General features: G+C 32.2%; 1 protein-coding gene across 1 annotated transcript in view; it reads right to left on the bottom strand.

Moving 5' to 3' along the window:
- The window catches only part of LOC115885861 (adenylate cyclase type 2-like), a 373787-nt gene that overhangs the window by 47495 nt on the left and 312022 nt on the right, over window positions 1-14270 (bottom strand). The window contains exons 10-12 of the mRNA XM_030904883.1: window positions 9463-9553; window positions 6997-7133; window positions 2250-2267 (exon numbers count right to left, since the gene is read on the bottom strand). Of these exons, the coding sequence (XP_030760743.1) occupies window positions 2250-2267; window positions 6997-7133; window positions 9463-9553 (246 nt within the window). The remainder of the gene's footprint in view (window positions 1-2249; window positions 2268-6996; window positions 7134-9462; window positions 9554-14270) is intronic.

Here is a 14270-nt window from a genome sequence, read left to right as displayed (position 1 = left end):
AAGTGGGCAACGCTGTGCCGGTCAAGCTTAGTCACGTTACTAAAAGTTTAATTGGTATGAACTATATGTTGACAAGCGTGTTGTTCAACATGGTCCCTAATGTGTGACCTGTTTATAATTCACTGATATGTTTCAGTTGCAGCTTTTAAACTGGAGTGCTAGATAGTTTCTTTGCTCAGTGTGTTTGCAACAAAATAATAATTCTAATATTCCTCGAATGTAATAATCTATACCAAGTGATTTTAAAAATATTGTAATTTTTAGTTTATAGTTTCTACACATACACACACTTAGTGCTCTTTTGGAATAGTACAATTAATTACACATTAATGATTCTTTCTGACTGGAAATATTAATTAGTAAATTTTTAATTCCTCGCTTTTCATAACAAAAACTCTTTAAAAAAATGTTCTTTCTACTTTCATCTTTCTTTTCCACAAATTTATCTTATTAGTGTTTAATTAATTGGGTTGTTTTAAATAAATATTTATAAATTCCCTTTTTGTAATCTCTGTAGGGGATATATTTTATATAAAGAAGTAAGAAACGGTTTCCAGAGAAAGAAATTATTCTCCAAACGGCATTTTTTCCCAAAGGCGAAAAAACGCACCCGGATATAATTCAAAATTTAAAACCTTAGAGGTTATAGGTAGCTCGTTATCTAATATAAAAATAAAATAAAACCCAAATACATTTTTAGTTGTCATATTTGGAGTAACAAAAATAAATTGGATACTGTTAGTAACTACAATACATACACCAAAATATTTATAACTTTTGATTTTTTTAGCATATGAACTCACCTTAAAGCTGAGTTTATATGCAACGTAATGCGTCATCCGTCGTTCTGTCACTTCAATCATATTTAAGTATGAGCTGTCATTTTTGAATCAAACTAGAGGGCTATAGTTCGTGAACGAACTAAATGTGAACTATTCCGACCCAGTGAACTATTCCGACCCCGGAATGCAAGGAACTAGTTCCCAGTTTCTTAAGAAACAAATTCCTCAGGACCTATTCCAAAGACCGAGACTGTGACCGACATATAATAATATGCGCCGGCAACGGATCGGTCAGCGCGATCGTAGCTCGATACTAGGCGGGAGTAGGAAGTGTCGGCCGTATGTTATTGGACCCGGACCGAAAGGACGTGAGCAACTAAAGGACTAAATAAAATACTAGTTCACGGACGGATCGGCCAGCGCGATCGTAGATGAGCAAGCAATGTTAGTCGGGAACTAATGTGAACTAAAACCTAGCTCAAAGAACTATTCCTATGGAGGAACTAGAACTAAGGAACTAGTTCGTCACAGAGCACTAGAATTTCCACCTCTAAAATAAACCGATCAAATTGCATAAAATCAACGACGGATGCATGTGAATCTATACAGAATATTGACTTAATACTCATTACTATTTTCTCGTATAGAGATTCCAAGTCCAAATGTAAGTTGGAATATTACTATGATTTTTAATAAAATGATTTTATTTAAACACAAATAAGATTAGCTACAATAAAATACTAAGTATACAGGGTAGTACAAATTGTATTCGGAAAACTTCGGCATATTCTGCAGATAAGTAATAAAGTTCGTATAGATTTATGTCCTAAAATGGCTTCGTTTTGAAGATACAGGGTGTAGAATCTTCATTTTTATTTCGATTTCTTTCCAAATAATTTCTAAACTAAGGTTATTTGGATGAAAATTGTTTAATTTTTGTCAACGATTACATATATTGATTATTTAGATTCCAAATATTTTGATCGTAGCGATTTTTACCGTGAAAGCTTTTGTTTATGTAGAAAACGACGAAAATGTATAAATATATTGACGTTCAGAAATTATTTGGCAAATATCGAAATAAAAAAGAAACTTCTACACTTTGTATCTCCGAAACGAAGCCCCATTTTAGGACACAAATGAGGACGAACTTTTTTACTTATTTTTACTCGAAGAATGCTGCCGAAGTTTCCCCAATACAATTCGGACCACCCTGTATAATAAAAAGAAACAAACAGCCAAATTTAGTGTCTATTAACAAAAAATGTTATTAAAGAATAATCTCACAATTGCAAGTTCATTTAAAAATAAATGAGCATTTTAATCAAGCATTTTATTCAAGAAACGTTAAATAGCTATAGGCTGCAAATTAAAATTAAAAAAGTTATTAATTATGCATAATAAAAATTCTATATGTTAGTTTTATTATGGCAAACAAGTACAAACGATTTTACCCTGAAAACGGACCTGTAGGTATGTTGGAAACTGAAACATAAAAAAGAATAAACTGACAGTTTTCTGTTTTTAATTTGCGCTAATAAAATGGTTTAGTACAGAAAATGGTATGGCTAAATCGTGTCGGTAACTGTAAAATTTTTATTGTCAAAAACGAGAAATTTAAAAGGTTTATGGTGTTTTCTGTGTCGCATATCCAGAGTATTGATGTAAAACAAAAAACACAAAATACTATAAAGGGAAATGTAGTTGTTAGCGATTGTTCATTTATATTGTAGTCTAGAGGAAATCACTTTAGAGTACATATTTCAAGTCATAAAATTCAGTTACAGATAAAGTCCGCATCATATTATAGAACTTTTTTTTATTTAACTAGGGTAAAATTTGACGTCAGCAATGGTTTCCGGTTTAGTTTTGATTAAATTTAAAATTAGCATGTTGCTGTCGGGTATCTGTAAAATTTGACATTTAAAGTAATAAATGTGTAAAACCGATATCTGGCCGAATTTTGAAAAACTTGCTTCGTTTTTAATTTTATACCGGATAGTGATGGGTTGTTATTTAACTATCTGTTATTTTATAACAATTATTTATAAATAACATAACGCAACCGTTACTACTTCTAAAAAATAACAGATATAAAATAACGACACGCAGAGATCGGCCGCTCGTGAAACGAAAAACAAAGTCGGCGCTCTGCACCACCACGAAATTCTATGCTGCTCGAAGCAATTCCAAAAAACAACTAGTATGGATGGAAAACATGTTATTTCGTCAACCATTGATACAGGCGGCGAGACAACGGAGTGGGGAATGCGGTACGGCGAACGTAGCTGCTTCGGTCGATGCCGTCGATGGTCGTACTGGGCTTGCAACAGCTTAAAAATAATAGGATATAAAAGAAGCAGGTTTTTTGAAACAGTTGAAACAGGCGGGCATAACGCCTGGCGGTCGAGATAACAGGAGTGGGAAAGGAACGCTGCTGCATCGGTCGATTGTCGATGGAGGCTCGCAACGGGTTGGAGAAGCAGTCATTTCAGATATGTTGTTTTTCAACCTGTTACGAGCATAACAGGGCGGCGGTCGAGATAATCGGAGTGGGAAAGGAACGCTGCTGCATCGGTCGATTATCGGTGGTGGTTCGAAAAAGAAAGAATGGCCGTCAAAAACCGTTATAATGTTCCAAATGTTCAAATACAATCTCTAAATATACATTTTTATTCATGTAAATTAAATTACTTCGCAAAAATACTTTGTATAAAGCCTGTACTCAATTATATGGTATAAATATACGTAATACAGTGGGCTCTTGAAATGACAGGTACACAATTTATTTTATTAACAAATTAAACACTTGGGATTGAAAATATAAAAACTGTTCCAGAAATATTCGGTCCAATTTAAATTAAACATTTCATATTTTGTAAAACCCATTTCTCGTAAAAATATTGATGTTATTCATGATCATAAATCATTTTAAAAATATTAAAATAAAAAATGTCGATGCTGAAGGCCCTTAACGTCGTCAACATAATTAGTTTTTTTCAGCTCAGTCAATCTTGAAGATTTATTAAGTTTACTCGGTTATCCAATACGCTCTTCATAATAGTTTAGTAACTTCAACTTTAACTTGTTTAACAATAACAATTTAAAAAATTTAGATTTTATCTGGACAAAAAACTGTTAAACAAATAACAATTTATTTAAAAATTGATAGCAAAGTATGATCTTAAGTACTAATTTTGGATTTCAATTTTCAATTGTTTTTCTGGAATATTGTAATGCCATTTTCAACTGGCGAATCTCTGATCATTTTCAAGCTCAAACTAATATTATTTTCTTAAGCTACTGTCTTAAATATTAGGGTACACTAATGTACACTGGAGCGTATTTTATCATTGTTTCGTGATAAAATGGTAAATCCCTATTTCAGCTCGAACTGATTTTAATACACAATTCACATCAAACACTTTATTTTAAAATTATGGACGTACGTTTTGGTAAGCTTGATCAGCTTTATTAGGATCCAGTCTAAATTTGCGAAACTAAGCATTTTAGGACATACCTTTATACGAACTTTTTTACTTATTTCTATCTGCAGAATATGCCGCCGAAGTTTCCGGAATACAGTTCGGACCACCCTGTATATGCAGAATGAGTTTCGTACGATGTTCTCTATGGGTATCTCGGAAACTACTGGAGATTGAGAGTCGGTTAAATGGGGAAAGAATTGCAGTTTTGTGGGGTCATAAATATGCGCCTTTCAAATTTTTGAAAAAGTTCATGGCTTACTAGATATTTCGAAAAAAACAAATTTCGGCTATTTTGAAAATTGCCCCTAATTCCATTATAATCTATTTTAAACAAAAAAATTTCAGATAAAAGTTATAGATAATCACATCCTTAATAATCACCTGTCCTCGGTTTTTTTCTAAAGCCTGTCATTTTTGACATATGACACAAACATGTTTTTTTAAATGGAAACCATAGTTGGCCATGACTTCATAAAAAGCGCCAATTTTTAAGCTTTTCAGCGATATAAGCTATAATATGTTTTCTTCGTAAAACTACTGAGTTATAACCAATTCTTATCATTTTTAAACAATTCCACTTAGCCATGGAAACAAGTTCAATCGCCGTTGCTCTCCTAAATGTGAAGCTGTCACATCCAAACTTATTAAATTAAAATAAACAAAAATTGTAAATATGAATTTTTCAAATGAAGAAAAGCGTGTAGATACTCGCGCATCAATAGAGTGGTTCCAACATGATTTTCATTATGATCCCCCCCACCCCCCCCCATAATGAAAGAAATGTTAAACATTATTTATATCATAATTATGTAGACTCATGTAGACTCAGTGATAGAAAGAGCTGGACCAATTGCATGGGCCTTCCTCGATCAACTGGCCTATCCATTTTAGATTTTTTATGCGATATGGTTAACAAGAAGGTTTACAAAAAACCTTATGAATTAAGAGAGGCACTCGAAGTGGCGGTACGAGAAAAGTTTAATTAAGTCGACTGGTCCTTCTGTGAGAATAGGTAGTAATTCAGTCTTTAAAAGATGCAACTCAAAATAATGGCGGATTTTTTGAACATTTTCTAAAATAACTTAAAGTGTATGTAGTGATATTATTTTTTTAAGATTTAGTTTGTGTAATGTAAATTGTAATTTTTGTAATGTTGAACCGTTTAATAAGATATTCCGACTTTTTATAAGCTATAAATCATAACAGAATAAGACTACCATGCAATCTAAGTGAAATTAGTCAAGAAAGATAAGAATTGGCTATAACTAAATTGAACTTTTCTAACATGTCTTGAAAATCGTTCTCTAAAAAACGTAACATTCACCGGTCAACGTATCCTCGAAAATGTATGGCCAAGGAAAATTGAACCAATAATCCTACACGCTTTTCTTCATTTGAAAAATTCATATTTACAATTTTTGTTTACTTTGGATATAACAGCTTCACATTTCTGAGAGCAAAGACGATTAAACTTGTTTCCATGGCTAACTAAGTGAAATTGTTTAAAAATTATAAGAATTGGCTATTACTCAGTAATTTTTTGAAGAAAACATATTATAGCTTATATCGCCGAACAGCTTAAAAAATGGCGCTTTTTATGAAGGCTTGGCCAACTATGGTTTGCATTTAAAAAAACATATGTTTGTGTCATATGTCAAAAATGACAGGCTTTAGAGAAAACCGGAGGACACAATCTTATTAAGGATGTGATTATCTACAATTTTTATCTGAAAACTTTTTGTCTAAAATATCTTATAATGGAATTAGGGACAATTTTTAAAATAGCCGAAATTTGTTTTTTTCGAAATATCTAGTAAGCCATGAACTTTTTCAAAAATCTGAAAGGCGCATATTTATGATCCCACAAAACTGCAATTCTTTCCCTATTTAACCGACTCTCTATCTCCAGTAGTTTCCGAGATATCCATAGAGAACATCGTAGAAAACTCACCCTGTATAATTATTTACATTCAGTTGCACACACACACACACACATAATCACTACATTCAGTAATAATAACCTGAATAAGTATTAAGTTCTGAATAATAATAGCTGAACTATTTTAATAATTCACATGAAACAATTTTTAGCCGATCATACCGACAGGTATGGTAGGCTATTAAGATCGGCAAAAAGATTTTTTTTTTAATTTCACTTAAAATGAGTTATTTGGGTCATAAATGACCTAAATATAAAATATTTTCATGGTGTCTGTCTGTCCGTCTGTAACACGATAACTCAAAAACCGCTAAACCGATTTTAACCAAATTTGGCACAAAAATACTGTGGCACCCGAGAATCTGGCTACTAGTTTTTGGTGGGGGTGGGGGGTTGGTAAGGGGGTATGGGAGGGGATTAAAAATTTAAAAAAATCGTAACTCCAAAATTACAGTAGCTAGCGAAACGCTGTTTTCAATTTAAGATTAGGAATAATATTTGCAACAAAATTTGTAATAACATCAAAATCAGTCAAAGTCACAGTTTTTGAGATAAAAAAAATATCAAGTATGGGCGGCTATACGTACCTCCCGGCCCCAATTTTTTATTATTTTAGATCGCGTAACAAAAGCATATTTATACTAAAATTTATATAAGCCATCGGTAATATGAAATTTAAAAGTGTACAATGCCAATGTCGGGTATAAATGAAAAAATAAGCCCCATCAGAGGAGTGTTTTAGAATAAGGGTTGTGCATTAGGTTGAAAAGTAGCAGTAAAAACTTACGGTCAGTTCAATGTTCTTTGCTAGAGTGGATTCGGCGATGTTGGCGAAAGGTTTATCCGCGCCCCAGCACTCGACGTACTTCGTCATTTTGCTGGAAGGTCTAGCTCGGGTAGGAGGTCCCCCAGGTGTAGCTATTCCTGGAAAATCGAAGAAGATCGTGAATATTTATTTTCCGCGAAATATATGTAAATTTTTGGATCTAAATATTTAATAATCTTAAATACATAATGAAAATGAGAATACCTGGACAGAAGAGTTTGTTATATTGTAAATTTATACAGGGTGAGTCTTAAATAAGTGCAATTATTTTAGGGGTAATATATTTCGACCCCCTGAAACACGATTATGAGATTTTTTCCCGAAAAAAAAAATTAAAAAAAAATGGAATATTTTGAAAAAAAAATTGAAATTTTTTTAGTTTTTAGTTAAAAAACATAATTTCTTGATAATATGGCAACATAAGTAGTAGATTAAATTTACATAAAAGAAAACCTAGAAAAGATCCAAAAATTTAAGGAAAGAATAATGTTTTTTGGAAATTTTCAAAGTGAGATAACTCTGTTATTTTGGACTATTTTGGATCTGAAAAACGGTAACGAGAAAATATGTTTCTTTTATCTATCAGCCTTGAAAATATTTGTACTTATTTAAGACTCGCTCTGTATACAGAGTGGTCCAAACTGTATTCCGGAAACTTCGGCAGCATATTCTGCAGATAAGAATAAATAAAATAGTTCGTATAAATGTATGTCCTAAAATGCTTAATTTTGGAGATACAGGGTGTAGAAGTTTCATTTTTATTACGATTTTTTCTAAATAATTTCTGAAGCAAAGTCAATATTTGGATGGAAATTGGTGTCTGGGAGTTTTTTGACATGACAAATTTGATTTTGATGTCAATATGACTCATAATTGTAGGGGGTGCCACCTACATGTGTTTTAACTGTTTTGAAGTGTAATAACTTTTTGTCCGTACTTGTATCAAACTACTGAGTGAAAAAATATACATTTGCAGGAGTTTTTACGTAAAAAATGTCTCTTGGTAAAAATTGTTATGAGCAGCCCTTCTCAAGATATTTAGAATGGAAATAGTCAATACATGTCATTATTGACAAAAAAATTAACATGAGTAGAGATAGTTATTTGACTGAAATTATAAATTTGGGAACTTTTTATTTTTTTAAATTAATCATAAATTTTTCTTCAAAAAAATGATGGTAAAACAGTTTCTGTTAAACTTTTGGCACAAAAACATTTAAAATTTAAGATTTCAGTCTAGTAACATGTTTAATTTATGTCAATGATGACAGATATTGATAGTTTCGATTTCAAATATCTTGACAACCATTATAACCAAGAGACCTTTTTTTATGTAAAAAACGTCGTAAATGTATATTTTTTACTCAGTAGTTTTATACAGTTACGGACGAAAAGTTATTACTCTTCAAAACAGTTAAAACACATGTATGTGGCGCCGCCTACAAATAGGAGTCATATTGACACCAAAATCAAATTTCTCATGTCAAAAAACTCCAAGACACCAATTTTCATCCAAATATTGATGTTACTTCAAAGTTACTCGGAAAAAATCGAATTAAAAATGAAAGTTCTACACCCTGTATCTCCGAAACTAAGCATTTTAGGACAAACATTTAGACGAACTTTTTTATTTATTTTTATGTGCAGAATATGCTGCCGAAGTTTCCGGAATACAGTTCGGACCACCCTGTATACGTAGCGCCAAAAACGATGACAATTTATTTTTATACAAATATTGCGATTATCACGGGTAATATAGCTTTATATTTTCTATCATACCTTTGTTATTTTATATTAATTTTATATTTTCTTTTACTTCATATGTCCTACATTTTCACTTAACAGTAATTGAAATATTTAATATTGACTCCTTTCATACATTTGTAAAGGAAGTCAGGTAGGAACTTCTTCAAAGGATTCAGTTCTGTATTTCGTTAATAATAATCAAAATAATACCAGTGAGAATATAATGCAAAAAACATTAAAATATGAATTATATGTATTGCTCCATCCGTGTATGTCAGACACTAACTTGACAGAAAATTGATTTTAACAGCAGAAATACCACGACATTTAACATTTAATAAAAAAGTCTGAATATTTTTTCATATCATCAATATTCTCCAAGATCGAAATATTTCAGTAAAATGTCTGTTCCTAAAAGATATTGATAGGATTTAAATAACAACTCATACATACAGCTTACTGTTTTATATAAAGAATCATTTACTTCTGACATTCCTGGTCCAACAATCATAGGATTAAAATATGTAATAACATTATGTCCAACATTAATGCATTTGATGCATATATATTTAAGTTTAGTATTCAGTAATATACGAGCCTTAAAAATATCGTCGGCGATTTATGATGAGATTAAGGTATTAAGTTTTATCGGCCATTGGGATAATCATAAATTTAACGTACCTTGAATAGAACCATCTCCTAAACTGTTGTTTCTATCTCCGTTACTGCAATTAGTTTTAGCATTTCCGTTTTGAAGCTCCGTATCATTTTTCTGTAAATAAAAAATAGTCTTAAAAATATTATAATTTGAATAATAATTTGGGAATAATCATAACATACTAAATATGATATCAAATAATTTGAAAAAATAATATTTAAAAAAATTGGCTATTCAAATCATAGATATGGCAGGGAATAGTTGTACTAGTTCTTTAAATCAGAAAAAAACTCTACAGACTATTTGACAGCTATAACTCGTTATAACTCAAGGAAGGGGGACACACAATAGATTTGTAAGGTCGCGGTGATTACTGACTAGTACAGAGGATCCTATATCTACGCGGAGCAAAGGGCTTCAGTGAAAGCTCTACACCGCGTTCTATTTTTGGCAGTTGTTTTTGTTTCCTCACATGTTGACCCTATTTGTTGAAGCTCATCCATTCCAACTGGATGAGCAGGTCGTCTGTGCTTTCTTTTTCCTTGGGGATTCCACTGTAACGCCGATCTCGCTATATTACCATCAGGTTTCCGCAAGATGTAACCTATCCAACCCTATTTTCTTTTGCGAATTTCAATGCTTCCTTCTTGTTGGTTTGTAAGATGAAGCAGGTCGGTATTGCGTATAATATCTGGCTAAAAGATTTTTACTATTTTTCCCAAGCAGCGATTGAAACAGTTGTGGGCGGTTGATAGATATTTTTGTCACTCTCCATGTCTCTCATCCATATAGTAAAACTGGTATGACTTTGGAATTGAATATTCTTAATTTTGATTGTATGAGAATTGATGGGAGGTCCAAACTGATTTTAGTTGGCCAAAGGCTTACTGCGCCTTCGTGATCCTGCTGACAATATCCGCGTCTGCGCCTCCGTTTGCTGTTACAATACTTCCTAGGTAAGTGTTGTTACATTCTCGACAGAGTGTTGTTATTTGTGTTGATACGCATTGATTTTGTTTTGTCGATGTTTATGCTTAATCCTACTTTGTCGGCTTTCTGTTTTTAGGCGTCTGAGCCCCGGATCTAAGGGGGGGGCAAACCGGGGCACCTGTCCCGGGCGCCTGTGTCAGGGGGCGCCAAAATCATAATATAGTATGGTTGAAAATCAAAAAAATTGCTCCACTAAGCGCCTAGTATGCACCTTACGTTCTTCTATCAAGTATTCATTTTATTTTAAAACGCCCAGTTAGTTTTTGAACACAATTTAAAGTTTCATTCAGAATCTCGCAATTAGTGGAATAAATTAGCAGTTTCAGTTATTACACTTTTTACTTTTTAGTTTACGATCATTCACAATGTTTAAAAAACATAATCAAAATTAATAGAATATCCTAGCAACAGCTTGCGGTAGTCAGTTGTATCCATAAAGAGAGCCATATATTTAGCTTATAAAACAATAAACTTTTGATTTCTAACCACGATTTCTCTTGACGGATGCTAATCAATGGCCAAAATGACATTTCCCGTAAAATTTGAAGTATAATTAGTGGAAAAGTCAAAAGTTTGTTAACTATTTCCACTAATTGAAAATGACTACCACTAATTTAAACGTTCTGAATTTTAATTCTTACACTGAAATTAAAGGAACAAACTTCTACGCTAATTGAAACCACTAATTTATTCCACTAATTCGAAGGTTCTTCTGAAAATTCTGAATGAAGCTTAAGGGCTCATTCTGTCCCGTTTACGAAAAATGCCTACCTATATCTAGATATTTGTAAGTTTTTAAATTAATTTATTGCAATCGCTGGAGAGAGGGGGCGCTACTATAATTTTATGCCCCGGTTCAAAAAAATTGTAGATCCGGGGCTGCTTCCATGTCTTTGAAGGATTGCGTTGTGAGACAGATCATCAGCATAATCAAGATCCGTCAGATGCGATGTCAGAGTCCATTGTACTTCCTTAATATTTGCTGTGGATTTAGTCAAAACGCTATAGAGCACTATTTTAAATAGAAGCGACGATAATGTGCTTTACTCCTGTTACTAAGTTAAAACTGTCGCTGGTTCTACCATTGTGCAGCACATTGCATTCTGCGTTTCTGGAGCGGTAAACATTCTACATCATAAAAATCAAATAAAGAATCTCATATCAATCAGTAATACGATTTTCATCTGTAATATTTTTATTTGAATAAATCGCAAAAATTAGGGATTATTTATATCCAATCGAGAAGCTCTTCACAAGCCGTACTTGAGACTTGAATAAACCTAATAAACTGTCCTCCGGATCGTATTCCCGTAAATTTGTTTTTCGAAATCTCGCTCCTGTCGATAAAAATACAATAACGTTATTAAGGACCGTCTAAATAATTCCTTAGGGATATCTGGGGGAATTCTTGGCCCTTTTTTCTTCACTTTTTTTATACTCGTTTAGAGATAGGATGGAAAACGTTCCGAAGGTTTGAATAAAGATAAATGCGAAGAAAATTGGATTAAAAAAGGATATTTTATTCAGAGATATAGGACAGTGGTTTGAAATGGGTTGGATTCGAGACACTCATTGGCTATAATATCAGTCCTCAATTTATTGGAAAATAACACAAATAAGTGTGCTAATAACTGCTCTAAGTACCACCCTCAAGTTTATATATTTCCTCCTTGGATATGAGCTCAAAGTATTGACCTCATATCCAAGAAAGCAACAGAAAAAGAGAGATATACTCGTACTCTCTATTATACATAGTGTTTTAAAAAACATGGACCATCTTTCGTGGGAGATTCTTTACGTAAAAATAATATTTATTGATATTTCATATCAACATAGGCCCGAGTCTGCTTTGTTTCGTAACTACAGGGTGTTAAAATCTTAATAATCTTTCGATTTATTATAATTTTCTTCCAAGTACTTTTAGTGATTCGAATTAAATTTTGAGAATAAAATTTACTATAAGTACTACATATTTTAATGCTAAAAAAGTGTCGATAAATTCAACAGGGACGTGCGTATGGGTTATAACTGGAATATTTTTTAAAAAAAAACATGTTGTGCGCCACTGACTTTTTTCTTTTGATATCAAAATTGCGTAGGCCGTTTAATGCCAATTAAAAGTTGTCTTTTGATATTTTGTCTAATTCGGCCTCCTTGATGAGATAAACGCAATTTTATGAATCACAATTAACAATATTAAATTGAAAATAAAATCAATAAATTATATGTTTTACCTAATTTATTATTAAATATTATTACTATTGTTTTTTACTATTAGTCCAACCTACAGCAGTTTCAAATAAAAAAATAATGGGTTTTAAGACAATTACAACAAGCATAATTTTAAAAAGTTTTAACATCCCGTAAATCTAAAACTATGCATTTCCATACCTATGTTTATAGGAACTTTTTTTCATATTTTTTTTATGAGAAATCAAAGAGTACTTATTTCAAATTTTCGTAAGTTAATGCAATTAAAAGTTTTTAAAGAATGCTGTTAGACTTGGATAAAGGTAAATTAATATAATTGCGTTTATCTCATCAAGGAGTCCGAAAGTCACAAAACATCAAGAGAAAAAATCGTCATTAAACTGCTTACATTATTTCGCTAACAGGAGAATAAAAAACAGTGGCGTACATGCTTTTTTAGAAAAATATTTCAGTGATAACCCATATTCACCTCCCTGGTGAATATTCCGACACTTTTTCAGCTTTAAAAAATTGTATATGCAATAATTTTGGACATAGGTATGTATATTTATAGTAAGGGCTAAATAAAGCAAATTTGTATTTATACATGAAGTAATCTTAGAGAAAACAAATATCCTTTTTTTCTTTAATTTCAAGGTAATCCCGACAAGCATACTCCTGTAAAGAGTCCGCATCCTCCCGTGACTGGTACATAGATGGCAGACTAAATTATATGTAGATTAGACTATTTTATATTCCGTATTCAATGATGCGATAAATTAGGAAATATCTCCCGCGTCGATAAGGATTTTCGCCTCTTCTTCTGTGACTCTTCTTTGGAAAAATCGCACGAAAATACGTATACGTAACTCGAGTCAATTTCCATGCCCGACACGGCGCGGCGGCGAAATAAACCGCATGTTAGAAATACATGCCGAATGTCGGATACATTTTGCTGTCTGTCCCGTTTAACATAAATTTTCTTCCGCTCGAGAAAAGTGAGAAAATTTCATAATAAATATTTATTTATTTTTTTTCCGGTCTCTGACGTTATATGTGAAGTATTAAATCCTACAGGTGTCCATATACAGAGTCAGAAATAACAATGGGCAACAGCCAAAATTTATCTTAAGAGTCCATTTCACTAGTCCGAAAAAGTAGCAAAATAAGCGTTCGGCATTTAACGTTTTATGTAAAACTGGCTAGGTATTTTTAAACAAATGAGGGAGGAAATTAAAGATAAAGGATTATACTATATCCGTATTGAAGCATATTATTATGACTTCTCTATTTTTAAGATTTTGATTGTCCAACATTAACAAAATATTCCTTATGTTTGGACTAAATTTTCTCGAAAATAAAGACATAATTAAAATTCCGTTACAATACGGAAATAGACTGAAGTTTTATGATTACAGTAATAGATAATTTATATGGTTTTGTAATTTTATGACAAATGCTGAAGCTCTGCAAACCTTAATCAAGCCTTAATCAAAGCACGTGTGTTTGGAATTTTAGATGTGGCTTAACACGACAGGATCGGGCTAAACCTTAGGCAGATTTCTGAAATATAATATAGACACTCTGTAAACATAAATAAATTTATTGATTTGTAAAATATTATTAGTAAACTAGGGAGAGGGAAATCAGA

Source organism: Sitophilus oryzae, unplaced genomic scaffold, assembly GCF_002938485.1.
Source record: "Sitophilus oryzae breed Bouriz unplaced genomic scaffold, Soryzae_2.0 scaffold_465_pilon_pilon, whole genome shotgun sequence".
Classification (NCBI taxonomy): Eukaryota; Metazoa; Arthropoda; class Insecta; order Coleoptera; family Curculionidae; genus Sitophilus; species Sitophilus oryzae.
This window is presented reverse-complemented; position numbering and strand designations above follow the sequence as displayed.